Source organism: Giraffa tippelskirchi, chromosome X, assembly GCF_054371585.1.
Source record: "Giraffa tippelskirchi isolate mGirTip1 chromosome X, T2T-mGirTip1v1.2.pri, whole genome shotgun sequence".
Classification (NCBI taxonomy): domain Eukaryota; kingdom Metazoa; phylum Chordata; class Mammalia; order Artiodactyla; family Giraffidae; genus Giraffa; species Giraffa tippelskirchi.
Window position 1 is genome coordinate 35142215 of NC_137289.1, and position 16534 is coordinate 35158748.

Sequence of the window (16534 nt, forward strand, 5' to 3'; positions counted from 1 at the left end):
TCAGTTGAATTTCTGTAACTTGAAGTCAAAAGCATCCTGACAGGTAGAGGTGGGTAGAAAGTAATGCCATGCATGTTGGCCATGCATTTAGTTTACAATATGCTTTTGTATTCATTATCTGAATGAATCCTAACAACTCTGTGAGGTAAGTATTACCATTATGAAGATGAAGAAATTAAGAAAAAATTGAGGCTCAAAGAGGTCAAAATAACATATTAAAGGTCACACAGCCACCTGTAAACAGCAGAACCAAAGCAAAAGGACAAGTCATCTAACTGTAAGTCCAGAGGTTGGTCCTCGTATGTTTTAGAGGATGTTGCTTGAGCAAAAATACAGAATGTTAGCTAAGACTTGTGTATTTAGGGAAGGGTAGGTAGGCTGATGAGGGAGAAAAACTTATATGGAAAAAAGTAGGGAATTAGGACAGAAAGGTACTTTGAGACCAGATCATAAAGGCCCCTGGATTTGCAGTTTAAAATTTCAGACATTCTAAGGTAATGGAGAGCCAAGACAAGTTTCTGAAAAGAAAAAAATAACATGATCTGACTGGGACTTTAGAAACAGAATGCTGGGTAGTAACATAAAAGGTGGTTTGGAAAGAGAGTTGGGGCAGGAAGAGCAGTGAGTAAGTTTAAGAGTAATGAGGGCTTAAATAGGACAGTGGCCATGAGGACAGACAGAAACTACTCCTGCTAGCTGTTAACAATTTTACAGGTTATAAAAACATTCTCACATTCACTGTGGAGGGAGACCAACAATATCAATGCCCTGACCCTTTGCCAAACACTCCTAATGCTGGATGACTTTACTGTTAACTTTACCCTAACTTTACTGTTAGATTAGTGAGCACCACGGGAAGACACAAAAGAAAACAGGCATCTTGCCCTGTTCCATCAAATTCAACTTTATGTTTAATAATCCTTTTCATTTCATTAACTCCTAGTGTATTGCCCCTAGCCATGATTCCAGGTCTCTTTTTTTCTCCTTAAACATCCATTTTCTTTCATGTATATCTGAAGCACTTTGCTGTATACCTGAACCTATCACAACATTGTTAATCAACTATACTCCAATATAAAGTTAAAAAAACATCCATTTTCTTTCCCTTGTATTCTACATATTTTTAAAAATATTTTTAAAAATACTTCATGTATTTTTGATTATAAAGTAATACATACTCAATATAGACAAATCAGAAAGCATAGAAAGTAGAAAAACTAAACTGGCCATCTTCAATCTTTTAAAAATATTTTTTAAATATAATTTTTTTAAAAATACAGTTTTTTAATTTTTTTAAAAAATATAATTGAAATCATATTGTACACATGACTGCCTGTATTCTTGCCTGGGAAATTCCATGGACAGAGGAGCCTGGTGGGCTGCAGTCCATGGGGTCCCAAGAGAGCTGGACACGACTGAGCAACTAAACAACAAGTGGTTCAGTATCTTTCTTTTATTTTACATGAGTACCTTCCATATTTCACTCTTTGGAAACACCTACTAGTTGCAATATGGGTGCACCATAATTTAACCATTTCCAATTTGTTGGTAATTTAGACATTTCCAATTTTTTGCGAAATAAACAGCAATTCAACAAACATCCCGGAACATGAATCTTTATCCCCATTTTATTATTTGTTTATCCTAACAGAAGTTTCAAAAGGCTTAAACCAGAGATTTATATAGTATCTTCTGCAGTCTTAATGTGTGCGTGTGTGTTAGTCGCTCAGTCGTGTATGATTTTTTGCGACCCCATGAACTGTAGCCTGCCAGGTTCCTCTGTCCATAGAATTCTCCAGGCAAGAATATTGGAGTGGGTTGCCATTTCCTTCTCCACAAAACCTGGGTGCCTGGGCCCCCGCTGGGGATCTCCTCCTGTAGTTTTAATAAAATCAGGTAAATTTATTGAAGAAAATTTTAGAAATACAGAGAAATATAAAGAATCAAATAAAAATGACCTAAAATCCTATCACTTAGAGATAACTACTAGTTACAATTTACATTTCCTTTAAATTTTAAAATCTATAAATATTTATAGATATTTTTAGTCAAGATTGGGATAATATTATATCTAACTTTTCATTCTGCTTTTTTCACTTTATATTTTAGGATATTTTTTAATGGCATTAAATAGTCTTTGAAAAGAATTTAAGGACTGCAACATAATAATCTATTACACTGTATAAATTATGCCACAGCTTTTATTTTCCAACCATAACAATTTCATTTGTTCAAATTTTAGCTATTCTGAAAACACTAATATAAAAATCCTTTTACTTACATCTTTGGGCATATATGATTATTTCTTTATGACAGATTTTTAAAGGCAGAATTACCAAATGAAATCTTACATATTTTATCTATATCTCTCTGAATAGATATATATATGTAGAGAGATATTTTTATCTCTATGTAAATATAATGTATATATTAAACCTTATTATGAATATTTCAAATATATACAGAAGTAGATAAAATAATATACAATAAAATAAACTCCATGCATCTATCACCCTATTTAATGATTATCAACATTTTACTCATCTTATTTTTTTTTTTTAATGTTTACGGTTAATTCTTTTTTTTTTTTTTATAAATTTATTTATTTTAGTTGGGGGCTAATTACTTTACAATATTGTAATAGTTTTTGCCATACATTGACATGAATCAGCCATGGGTTTACATGTGTTCCCCTTCCTGGACCCCCCACCCACCTCCCTCCCCATCCCATCCCTCTGGGTCATCCCATTGCCCCGGCCCTGAGCCCTTGTCTCATGCATCGAACATGGAATGGTGTTCTGTTTCACATACGATAATATACATGTTTCAATGCTATTCTCCCAGAACGTCCCACCCTCACCTTCTCCCTCAGAGTCCATAAAATTGTTCCATGCATCTGTGTCTCTTATTCTGTCTCGCATATAGGGTTATCGTTACCATCTCATCTTATTTTATCAATCCTCCCACTTTTATGTATTTGCTTATTTTTGCTGGAGCAGTAAAAGCAAGATCTAAACATCAGTCATTTTATCAGTTAATATTCTGTATGTATCTCTAACTAATAATCTCTCTTTTAAATGTAACTATCATTACATTATCATACCTAAAAATACCATTTGTATCATCTAATATCTAATTTATATCTAAACATCCTGATTATATAAAAATGTCATTTTAAAGTTAGATTGCTTTGAAAATTTGTTAACCTTTTGATATTTATTAACACTTACTATATACCAGGTATGGTATATAACTTGAATGCCAAAATAAATATTTCTAATCTACTTATAATCTATTCTCAGTATTTAAGTCAGAATAAGCCTTTTAAAATATGTCAGACTATGTCATTCTCTGTTCAAAAACTCTCCATCGGCTTCTTTCTCGGAGTAAAAGCCAAAGTCCTTGCACTGGCCTATATATTATGGCTGCCCCATCAACACCTCCATGACTTTATTTTCTACTACTCTTCTCTTGCTCACTGGCTCCAACTACCCAGGCCTCAATGCTATTTACTGAACATACCAGAACTCCTGCCTTATCACTGTTTCACATGCTGCCATCCCCTCTACCTGGAATGTTCTTCTCCTCCACATAGCTAGATAGATGATCCCTCTCTCACCTCCTTCAAGTTTTTCTCAAATGACAACTCCCCAATGCTTTGCTTGTCCACTGTATTTACCTCTCATCACCTCCACTTTATTTTTTTCCATGAAAAATTTCACCTTCTAATATATTACAAAATTTACTTGTTTTGTTTCTCTGTCTTTGACCAATAGAGTAAGTTTCATAAAAATAGATTTTTTGGTTTCTTTTATTCACTACTGTATCCCAAACTTTCAGGGATCACAGCCTTGTCATGGAGAAGGGGCTTGCATAACTCAATGAAGCTCTGAGCCATGCTGTGCGGGGCCACCCAAGACAGACAGGTCATAGTGGAGAGTTCTGACAAAATGTGGTCCACTGGAGGAGGGAATGGCAAACCACTCCAGTGTTCTTGCTGTGAGAACCCCATTAACATAAACAGTATGAAAAGATAGAAAGATATGACACCAAAAGATAAGTGCCTCCAGCCCCCCCCCGCCCCCGCAGGTCAGAAGGTGTCCAATATGCTACTGGGGAAGAGTAGAGGGCAATTACTAATAGCTCCAGAAAGAAAGAAGTGCCTGGGCCAAAGTGGAAATGACGTTCAGTTGTCGATGTGCCTGGTGGTGAAAGTAAAGTTCAATGCTGTAAAGAACAATAGTGCGTAAGAAGCTAGAATGTTAGGTTCATGAATCAAGGTAAACTGGATGTGATCAAGCAGGAGATAGCAAGAGTGAACATCAATATCTTAGTAATCAGTGAACAAAAATGAATGTGAATGGGCCAATTGAATTCAGATGGCCATTATATCGACTACTGTAGGCAAGAATCCCACAAAAGAAATGGAGTAGCCCTCATAGTCAACAAAAGAGTTTGAAATGCAGTACTTGGGTGCAACCTCAAAAATGACAGAATGATCTTAGTTTGTTTCTAAAGCAAACCATTCAACATCACAGGAATCCAAGTCTATGCCCCAACCACTGATGTTGAAGAAGCTGAAGTTGACCAGTTCTATGAAGACCTACAAGCCCTTTTAGAACCAACATCAAAAAAAAAAAAAAAAAGATGTCCTTTTCATCATAGGGGATTGGAATGCAAAAGTAGGAAGTCAAGAGATACCTGGAGTAACAGGCAAGTTTGGCCTTGGAGTACAAAATGAAGCAGGGCAAAGGTTAACAGAGTTTTGTCAAGAGAACACACTGGTCCTAGCAAACATACTCTTCCAACAACACAACAGACAACTCTACACATGGACATCACCAAATGGTCAATACTGAAAACAGACTGACTACATTCTTTGCAGCCAAAGATGGAGATGTTCTACACAGTCTGCAAAAAGAAGATCTGGAGCTGACTGTGGCTCAGATCATGAGCTCCTTATTGCAAAATTCAGGCTTAATTGAAGAAATTAGGGAAAACCATTAGGCCATTTAGATATGACCTAAATCAAATCCCTTATGATTATATAGTGGAAGTGACAAACAGATACAAGGGACTGGAGGTTCATAACATTGTATAGGAGGCAGTGACCAAAACAATCACCAAGAAAAAGAAATGCAAGAAGGTAAAGTGGTTGTCTGAGGAGGCTTTACAAATAGCTGGGAGGTGAAAGGCAAGGGAGAAAAGGAAAAATATACCCAACTGAATGAAGCATTCCAGAGAATAGCAAGGAGAGATAACAGGCCTTCTTCAATGAAAGTGCAAAGAAGTAGAGGAAAACAATAGAATAGGAAAGACTATAGGCCTCGTCAAGACAACTGGAAATATCAAGGGAACTTTTCATGCAAGGATGGGCAAAATAAAGGACAGGAAATGTAAGGACCTAACAGAGGCAAAAGAGATAAAGAACAGGTGGCAAGAAAACACAGAACTATACAAAAAAGGTCTTAAGGACCCAGATAACCATGATGGTGTGGGCACTGACCTAGAGCCAAACATCCTGGAGTGTGAAATCAACGGGGCCTTAGGAAGCATTACTATGAACAAAGCTAGTGGAGGTGATGGAATTCCAGCTGAGTTATTTAAAATCCTAAAAGGTGATGCTGTTAAAAGTGTTGCATTCAAAATGTGAGCAAATTTGGAAAATTCAGCAATGGCCACAGGACTGGAAAGGTCAGTTTTCATTCCAATCCCAAAGAAGGGCAGTGCCAAAATACCATACAATTGTGCTCATTTCACATGCTAGTAAGGTTATGCTCAAAATTCTTCAGCTAGGCTTCAACAGTATGTGAACCAAGAACTTCCAGACGTACAAGCTGGGTTTAGAAAACGCAGAGGAACCAGAGATCAAACGGCCAACATTCACAGGATCACAGAGAAAGCAAGGGAATTCCAGAAAAACATCTGCTTCATTGACTATGCGAAAGCCTTTGACTGTGTGGATCACAACAAACTGTGGAAAATTCTTCAAGAGATGGGAATACCAGACCCCCTTACCTGCCTCCTGAGAAACCTGTATGCAGGTCAAGAAGCAACAGTTAGAACCGGACATGGAACAACTGACTGGTTCCAAATTGGGAAAGGAGTAGGACAAGGCTGTATATTGTCCTTCTGCTTATTTAACTTATATGCAGAGTACATCATGTGAAATGCCAGGCTGGATGAATCACAAGCTGGAATCAAGATTGCCGGGAGAAATATCAATAACCTCAGATATGCAGATAATACTACCCTTATGGCAGAAAGCGAAGAGGGACTAAAGAGCCTCTTGATGAAGGTGAAAGAGGAGAGTGAAAAAACTGGCTTTAAACTCAACATTCAAAAAACTAAGGTCATGGCATCTTGTCCCATCACTTCATGGCAAATAGAAGAGGTAAAAGTGGAAGCAGCAACAGATTTTATTTTCTTGGGCTCCAATATCACTGCAGACAGTGACAGCAGCCATGAAATTCAAAGATGCTTGCTCCTTGGAAGGAAAGCTATGACAAACCTAGACAGCATATTAAAAAGCAGAGACAATTCTGGTTTCCTTGGTGTGTATGCCCAGCAGTGGGATTGCTGGGTCATATGGCAGTTCTATTTCCAATTTTTTAAGGAATCTCCACACTGTTCTCCATAATGGCTGTACTAGTTTACATTCCCACCAACAGTGTAAGAGGGTTCCCTTTTCTAAGTAAGCCAGAAAGAAAAACACCAATACAGTATACTAACGCATATATATGGAATTTGAAAGACGCGGTTCATGGGGTTGCAAAGAGTTGGACACGACTGAGCGACTGAACTGAACTGAACGATAACCCTATATGCGAGACAGAAAAAGAGACACAGATGCAAAGAACAGTCTTTTGGACTCTGTGGGAGAAGGTGAGGGTGGGACGATCTGAGAGAATAGCATTGAAACATGTATATTATCATATGTCAAACAGAATGTCAGTCCACGTTCGATGCATGAGACAAGTGCTCAGGGCTGGGGCAATGGGATGACCCAGAGGGATGGGATGGGGAGGGAGGTGGGAGGGGGGTTCAGGATGGGGACACATGTAAACCCATGGCTGATTCATGTCAATGTATGGCAAAAACCACTACACTATTGTAAAGTAATTAGCCTCCAACTAAAATAAATAAATTAATAAAAAAATAATAAAAAGCAGAGACATTACTTTGCCAGCAAAGGTCCACATAGTCAAAGCTATGGTTTTTCCAGTAGTCATGTAAAGATGTGAGAGTTGGACTGGAAAGAAGGCTGAGCACCAAATAATTAATGCTTTTGAATTATGGTGTTAAGACTCTTGAGAGTCCCTTGGACAGCAAGGAGATCAAATCAGTCAATCCTAAAGGAAATCAACCCTGAATATTCATTAGAAGGACTGATGCTGAACCTGAAGCTCCAATACTTTGGCCACTTGATGCAAAGAGCCAACTCACGGGAAAAGAACTTGACGCTGGGAAAGATAGAAGACAAAAGAAGAGGGCAGTAGATGATGAGATGGTTAGATAACACCAACTCAGTGGATATGGATTTGAGCAAATTCTGGGAGATAGTGAAGGACAGAGGAACCTGGCGTGCTACAGTCCACGGGCTTGCAAAGAGTAGGACACGAGTTAGCAACTGAACAACAACAGATGCTAAATATTTGTTGACTAAATGAAGACACAGTACCAGACCTTCAGATGCCAACTAGTGGAGCATAATGGTTAAGAGCATTAGATCTAAAGACAGATCAGAAAAGTGAAAGTGTTAGTCGTTCAGGCATGTCCAGCTCTTTTTGACCCCATGGACTGTAGCTCTCCAGGCTTCTCTATCCATGTGATTCTCTAGGCAAGAATACTTGAGTGGGTAGCCATTCACTACTCCAGGGGATCATTCCGACCCAGGGATTGAACCCAGATATTCTCATTGCAGGCAGATTCTTTACAATCCGAGCCACCAGGGAAGCCCAAAAGACTGATTAGAGCTGGGTTCTAATTCTGGCACTGTATCTACCTACTGTGTAAAATTGGTGTATTACTCAATATCTCTAAGCCTTCTTTTCTTAATCTGTAAAACAGGGTTCTTAATAGTACTTCACAACAGTACCAGCATTGTTGTGAGGTTAAATAGGACATAAAATGTACTTAGTAAAGTACATGGCACAAAGTAAAGGCTCATAAAATGTTAGCTGGTGTTACATAAATTGATATAGTATATAGTAAATGCTTTTAACAGAACTACGGACAAAGTACCATGGGAACAGTGAGGGAGCACTGATTAAATTAGGTGAAGCAAGGAATTTTTCAGTGAGGAGAAAAGTCTTAAATGAATTTCCCAGGCAAAGGGGAAACGCATATGTAAATACATGGAATCAACAAAGGGTCTGACATTTTTGTTGGGGCATGAACAACCAAGTGGCTCAGAACATAAGGTTTGGGAGAGGAAAGGGTTGGAAGTAACAGTGAGAGCTGAGGTCAGGCTGATCACTGAAAGACTGAGTCATCTAAGGAATTTAGACTTAATTCTATAGGAAAAAAAGAGAGCCAAAAGGAGTGCTTAAACAGTAGAGTAAATGATCAGATTTGTTTTACAGGAAACTAATTTTGCTGGCAGTGTGGATCAAAGAGTGGAATCTGGGAGAACAGCTATAATGGTCCAGGTAAGAGATAAAGGCCTGGATTGTAGCAGTGGAAATGAAAGGAATGGCCAGATTCCAAAGACATTTCTGAGACCAAGTGGACAGGATATGGTAAATGAGTAGACACTGAAAGAGACAAGAAAGTGAAAAGTGATCACAGCTTCTAACTCAGGAGATGACATATTTATTAAACAATGACCTGATATCAAGTATGTAGACCATCAAAGGAGTGGTTTTCTCAGGAAAATCGTAATTCTGTTTTGGGCATATATTATCATTGTTGGTATCTGTCTTCTCCCACACATTGCTCATTGGCATGAATTATCTACTGCATCTTTATATTTTCAGTGCCTAACACATTGTTGACATTTAATAATTATTTGTTGACTGAACCAAATATAAACTAGTGTGCATTTTTAATAAAATACTGCATGTGTACAATTTCACAAAAATTTCCTCTCACTTTCTTACAGTTAAGTCCTTTTATCCAAGTTTTAGGCTCTGATGATTTTGAAGGGAATCAGAATGTCATCCCCAAACATGCCCCTTTGACTAAGGATTATTTTGAGCTGAAGGCAACTGAGAAGAAACAGAGACAAGAAAAAATATCTGCCCTCCTCCTTTCTATCTGAAAGCAGAGCATAAAATGCCCTTTGTGAAGGTGTCTCCCCCTCACCTCTCCCTTACCAGGAAGGAGAGAATCAATCTTATCTGCCTAAACAGAATCTTAGTAAATAACCCTTACCTTCCATTACCTTACATTCCCCAACAGATTTACCTTCTCACAATTACTGCCCCTAAAAGCCTAAACTCCTTTTTCTTTATCTTGTCACTTTTCCACTAACTTCTTGCTCTTTGTTAAGATGATACATAAGCTCCTGTGTATAACAGCTTTTTGGGGTCTTCACTCTTTCCCTAGGAAGGCCTCCATATGCATACATAATAAACTGTCTCTCCTCTTAATCTGTCTTTTGTCAGATTATTTCATAGATTCCAGCCACAGAATGTAAGATGGTAGAGGAAACTTTTTCCTCCCCTACAATCTATTCTCAAAAATTCTAAGCAGAAATTAAATGCTATAACACCCATATTGGTATTCCACTAATCAAGTGCACCAAACATAAATAGATTTATCCAAGAAAAACATTAATTTTTAGGCAAACATCATACTTACAACTTCTAGTGTCAAGAAGAAATGTTACATGATTGTAGCATAATGGAGCAACCCAAACACACCCCTCTTCCTTTCTTTCTTATGTTTACTGAGCTACTTTTGGAAATCAATAGAAACAGAGTATAAGAGCCAGAATCCTAGGCTTGGCATGACCAATGAGTAGGTGAGTGATATTGGGTATGTCACTCTGTATGCCCAACTGTACAATAAGTACTTTTATGTACTCTATGTTACATGGATGCTAAGAAGGCAAGAGTCTGTAAGAGATGTAAGTCTATATTTATCTCAAAAGAGATAAAATATAAGATATCACTATCATGAGAAAAAAGAGCACATATATAAGGGAAATAAACTCCACTGTGCTTACTGTGCCTCACTGCAGCAAGTAATAGGTTCAAAGATAATACTAGATATCAAACTCCAAAGGCATAGAGGCTTCTTTTATGAAGGCTCCATATAGAATGACAGACATGAAAGAAACCCAAAAAAATCTTTTCCTGAAAATAACAGATATAAATGATACTCAAATACTCCAGAAAAAAGAGTTGAGTACTTCAGGGCATCAGTACTTTTTGGGTCAAAGAACTACTATGTTTATTTCCCACCCACCTCCCACCCCCTACAACCCGGCTATACCGCACAGCATGTTACCCAACCAGGGACTGAACCCTTTGTCTCCTACAGCGAAGTGTGGCATCCCAACCACTGGACTGCCAGGAAAGTCCCCATGCTCCTCATTTAATAGGTCTTCTATTCAAACAATGTTGGGAGTTACTTAGGGGTTTGGGGCGGGGGTAGGAATGGAAGTAGTTAATAATCTGTAAGTAGGATTGTTAAAATAAGATAATATAAGATGGTACAAATAGTCCCTGTTTTTAATAGTAATCAAGATCTGGAAACTTTATGGTGAATTAAACTAATAAAAGCAAATCCTTTTTCCCTAAAGCAAAGTAGTTAAAATTTTTACCACTACATTAGTTAGTGAAGGCTTTATGGAGGAAGTGGGCCTTGAAGAACAGGCAAGTTTAAAGTAGAAAAAAATGGAGATTCCAGGCATCCTGATAAGGGAATAAGAATGAATGAAAGGCACAGAAGTGGTAATTTAACACTGATTTAGGCCTGCTGCAGTCAGGCATGGGGTTAGGTTCAAGGATACTAAGATCGGTGATACACAGATTTTTGCCTTCAATCGGTTCTGAGCCTAGCCAGAGGGACAAACTGCCAAGGAAGACATAGTAAGTAATATCCATGTCAAAGTACATATGACATACTGTCAGAACACAAGCGAGGAACAATTTTGCTTGCATGACTCAGGGAAAATAATAAGAGAAGATAAGATATTTAGGCTGAATCTTGAAGGAAGAGTAGGGCTTTGCCCTGTAAGGAAAGGGGATAGGGAGGGAATTCCTGGCAAAATAAGCCACATGAATGAAAACATGAAAGTGAGTGTTTAGGGTACAGATCTACACCTGGCCTAGCAAGTAGGATGCAGAGGTACTAGGAAATTAGTACTGAGTTAAAAAGGTAAGATGAGGTAATATCAGGAAGGATGGTGACAAGGAGCCACTAGAAGATTTTATTTATTTTTTTAAACTCAGATGTTATTTTATTTTTAAACAAACAACCATCTCAATGTTTTAAACGGAGAACAAAGAACAGGAAATTCTATTCTAAAATTATTACTGTTGTTGTTATTTAGTCACTAAGTTGTATCCAACTCTTTGTAACCCCATGGACTGCAGCCTGCCAGGCTCCTCTGTCCGAGGAATTCCCCAGGTAAGAATACTGGAGTGGGCTGCCATTTCCTTCTCCACACTAGATGATTTTAAATCACAAAATGATACAGTCAGGTCTGGAATTCCCTGATGGTCCAGTGGTTAGGACTCCTTGCTTCCAAAGCAGGGTCCATTTGCAAGCCTTGTGGTGTGGCAAAAAAAAAAAAAAAAAAAAAAATCTAGTGGCAGTAGAGACCAGAGACAGAAAACCCAATTAGAAGGCTACAGCAAGCATCTAAATAAGTATCAAGGGTCGGGATGACGTGAGTGATGAGGTGACAGATTCCATGGGCATAGAAGAGGTAGATTGGATAGAATTTTTAACTAATTCAACATGTGAGTAAGAAAGAAAAAGTAATAAGAGTGTTTCTACTGAGTTAAAAAGGTAACTTATGGATGTTGATGCCATTAAAGATGGCTCAAAAGAGCAGAAGCAGGGTTGTGGGTAGATAATAATAAAAAACATTTTCATGAATGATCATTAATATCTAACCAGCTGCTCAAGTCAGACACATGGGAATCATCCTATGCTACTCATTTTTTGCCCCAGGTAGTGAGTTATCAATTCTTTCTTTTATATTTTTCAAATTCAGCTCCTCTTTACGGTTTCTAGACTCACTGCTATCATAATCTACCATAATTGAAGTACTCATTTCTTTGTGAAGTTGAGAGCCTCTTAAACGGTCTCCCTTGTCTCTAGCCTGGAACCTCCATCCAATCGGTCTTTTACACTGCTACCAGAATGTTCTTTCCAAAACAAAAATTGAAACATTTTAACTCAGCTTCTGATCTAAACCCCTCAAAGCCCATCCTTCCCCAGTACCTTGAGGATAAAGTTCATGTCTTGGTTTAACATAAAAAGCCACTTAAAATCCCAATCCTGTCTACCTTTCCTACAACTCCCACACATGCAGCCTTTGGTCCAGCCAGGTAGTACCTTTAACATGCCATGCTATTTCAGCCTCCACGCTTTTGCACTTGCTATCTGCTCTGATACTCCCCTTCCTTCCTTGTCTTACATAATTGACTCCTCGTTCAAAAGCCTCCAGGGAGCTTTTCCTGACACCCTGATTCATAAGGCTAACTTGTATATTTGTGTAGTATCTTCGATAGAGTATTACCATCAAATACTATAACTGCTGCTGCTGCTAAGTCGCTTCAGTCGTGTCCAACTCTGTGTGACCCCATAGACAGCAGCCCAACAGGCTTCTCTGTCCCTGGGATTCTCCAGGCAAGAATACTGGAGTGGGTTGCCATTTCCTTCTCCAATGCATGAAAGTGGAAAGTGAAAGTGAAGTCGCTCAGTCGTGTCCGACTCTTCGCGACCCCATGGACTGCAGCCTACCAGGCTCCTCCGTCCATGGGATTTTCCAGGCAAGAGTACTGGAGTGGGTTGCCATTGCCTTCTCCGACTATAACTGCAGGTATATCTATTTCACTAGTCAGCAAGGTCCCTGAGGCCAGAAAATAAGTCTTTGATTTTGCAGAATCTAGCAGTATGTGGAACATGTAACAGACATTCAAAAAACATTTGTTGAGAGAGTATAGTTAATTGATGTGCTTAAAGAACATGTAGGTGGAGAGAGCCTTTATATATTGTTATGTGAATAGGGCAGCATGAACAATAAGATTTCATTGTTGTTTAAAAAACATAAAGCTTTTGAAAGAAAACAAGAACTTTGGAGCCAAAGCCAGTTTAGGACTGCAGGTAGTGAGTGAGTATCTTAATTGAGAATGGACAAAGGACAAAACTCAAGAGAAACAGTAATACTTAAGGGGGTGGAAGAGGAAGAGACAGCAGGGGTATAGGAAGAGAACAAGGAAGAACAGAACCATGGAAAGCTGAGATGAGTATGTTTAGAGTAGGGAAAAATTAGGGTCAAATACTATAGAGCTAATGAAATTCCAGGAAAATACTATTGAGCAGGTGAACATTTTAGGTTCTCTTTGTTTGCATCACCTTTGCCTCACTCAATACCTAAGCACCACAGGGGACAGCTTAGAATAATATTTTGCATTCTGTTTTTTAGGTTTAAAACTGGTTATATTTAACTCTCCAGCTCTGAAGGCAAATGAAAATCATTAAGATATTTTAAACTACCTGACACTGGGATAAAGCATTTACTAAACCAAGAAGATGGAAAAATTAAGATATTTCAGTATCTTTTTTTCTTTTCTTAGTTACTTCTTATTCAGGTATCCATTACTTTTATTATTTTAAAAATATCTAGGGACTTTCCTGGTGGGCCAGTGGCTAAGACACTGTGCTTCCACTGCAGGGGGAACAGGTTCAATCCCTGGTCAGGGAACTAAGATCTCACATGCTGTGTGGTGTGGGCAAAAAATAGGAAAAAATCTTTAAATAAAATATCTCACATGGATTTGAGGGGAGGGAATTTTTTTTGTTTAGATTTACATTAGTATGGTAGCTTGAGTAATATTAGTTACTGTCTGACAAGCTTTAATCATCACAATTTTTCATTTACTAATTCTAACAGAAGGAATTCTCATTTCTAATGCATCTCAATTTTAAGTGCTTTCATGCACCTGTAATATCTGATAAACAATAAGGTACTTTATGGTAAAAAAAAATCATAGCATGTAACAACAGTAACCATAAAATAATGAACATACCCCTGTATCTGTATCAGATTTTGATGAATTTAGACTTTCCTGAGAAGGTGATGGGGACACACGTCCTAAAAAGACATAATTGTAAAAAGGCACGTATGTATATGCAACTGTATATACACACACACAGAAAACATCAATCACAAATAATAATACAGTAACACCTAATTAAAAGTCATAGAATGTATCATTCTAGAAAAATGTATTTTTCTAAACAAGCAAAGCATTAACTCTTAGGCACCAAAGTATTTGTTTTTATTATTTTTATATAGAATCTTTATAAATTGGCTTAACCATTTCTCCAATTTAATAAAATATTGTTATATCCTCATTATTCATTGTGAAGACATTCTTGTCAATCAGAACGATTAGCAAGACAAACAATAAAGGGGCAAAAAGTGTCTGGGCTGGGTTAAATCTCAATGGCCACTGAAAAGTCTTTCTGCTCTAGGCAGGGCAATAAAAGAAATGTATAATAAACATAGGTTTACTTTCTGTCAACTCATTATCATCTCAAATTATGTTATTATAACATATTGCAAACAACCTCATGGGGCTACTAAAGTATATGGGCCAGCTGGCCAGTTTAGTGGCTCTCCCTAGATTTCTATGTTCCTCAAACTACTACTTCAACTATATTCTATACTCCTGCCCATGGTCACCTCTATTCTTCTTTCTCCCATATCTTAACTTCATGTATTCAGCCTTGGATGATTGGATAGCGAGAGGTTTGTGGTGAAAATGTACTGCAGTTAAATAACGACAGTAATTACAAGAAAAGAATCCTCTAAACTTAAAGCTCCTAAAACATCAATTCTAAACACTTTGCTAATAACATAATACAGAAATATTTTACATAGTTGTAATTGTGTGTACACAAATATTTTACATAGTTGTAATTGTGTATACACACATCATATTCTGGGGTTTCTCTTTTCCACTTAACCTAGTTTCATATACTCTTTGATGTACTGACAAATCACATTTACTTTCCACGGCTTATGTTTCCTTAATCATTCTTTACTTATCAGATGTATGTATTATTCTCATTCTTTTTCTAGATTAATCACACATTTCATTTTAACCTAGGATAGAACTGAAAGTTACCAGGGGAAACCAAACAACCTTGTCCTCAATAGTTCATGAATTTAACTCGGCAGTATACCTGATAAGAGATAAAGTAAAAAACTCTGTGGTAGCTTTTTTCACTGGGTTTAGATGCTTTTTGCTGTTGACTTCTGTCTTAGGTTTGTGGCTTTTATGGAAACTAGTGGTTGCTGCAAATGATTGCCAGATAAGAGGGCATTATTATACCTAAAATGTAAAAATGCCAGATGTCTCTGGATTTTTTAAAGCCCACCAATAAAGGAAAAATACCTTCTGTATTGTATTTCATTCGCATATTGTTGAAATAGTCAAAAGCATTTTTTAAAGCCCATATTCTCACTACATTGTCTTGTCCAGCAGAGGCAAGTAATCTGCCACAGTGAGAAAATTTCATGGTCCACACAGCTCCCTGTGAAAACAAAGGAAGGTTCAAAGTTCAAAAGTTGAGACATTATTTTTCAGCCAAAAAAAAATCTTATAAGCTGTATGCCAAATTATACATAAAGTCTCTGCATATGAACAAATTCCATTCCAAAAGTGCCTTCATAAATCCAATTTGTTCATAAGTCCAACAAAGTTAGCTTAGGTATCCAACTAACACAATTGGCTATAAAGTACTGTACTGTAATAGATTTATGATGCTTTTCAAACAAATAATACACAAACACAAAAAATTAAGACAATATTTTTAATCTTATAGTACAGGACCTTGAAAAGTACAGTAGTACCAGCTACATCACCACTGCTTTTATACTCGCTTCCAGGCATCCTGGGCTTGAAATAAGGATACTGTACTACTGTACTTTATACAGTACTGTAAAGTACACAAAAGTACAACCACTTGTAGAGGATGTACACATGTGACCATGTATGCCAGACACGTGAACTAACTTCCATGATTGGACATGCGAATGCAGGTTCGCATCTTTGAAAGTTCACAGCTTGAAGGTTTGTATGTAGGGGACTTATTGTATACTAAAATAATGCTCACATTACTAGCACCACTTAAGGCTAACAGTCCAGTGGCGCTATAATACCACAAAAGGGGCTTTTAGAACAGGGGAAAGACAGCTGAGCTGCAGTTTGCTATAATGTAAACTAACAACTTCAAGACCCATATATTGTCCACATATTAATGGAAATGGGAGATCTGAGGTGGCCAGAAACCTTCACTGCAAAAGTACAAATCCTAGTTTGGGGTCTTAGTCTCCTAGCTG

At 37.6% G+C, this 16534-nt stretch overlaps 1 protein-coding gene across 4 annotated transcripts in view; it reads right to left on the bottom strand.

The window, feature by feature from the left end:
* WDR44 (WD repeat domain 44) overlaps positions 1-16534 on the bottom strand; it is a 98267-nt gene that overhangs the window by 17305 nt on the left and 64428 nt on the right. For all 4 annotated transcript variants that reach the window (XM_081564425.1, XM_081564424.1, XM_081564423.1 and 1 more), the window contains 2 exons: positions 15588-15726; positions 14214-14278 (listed from right to left, as the gene is read on the bottom strand). In XM_081564425.1, the coding sequence (XP_081420551.1) occupies positions 14214-14278; positions 15588-15726 (204 nt within the window). The remainder of the gene's footprint in view (positions 1-14213; positions 14279-15587; positions 15727-16534) is intronic.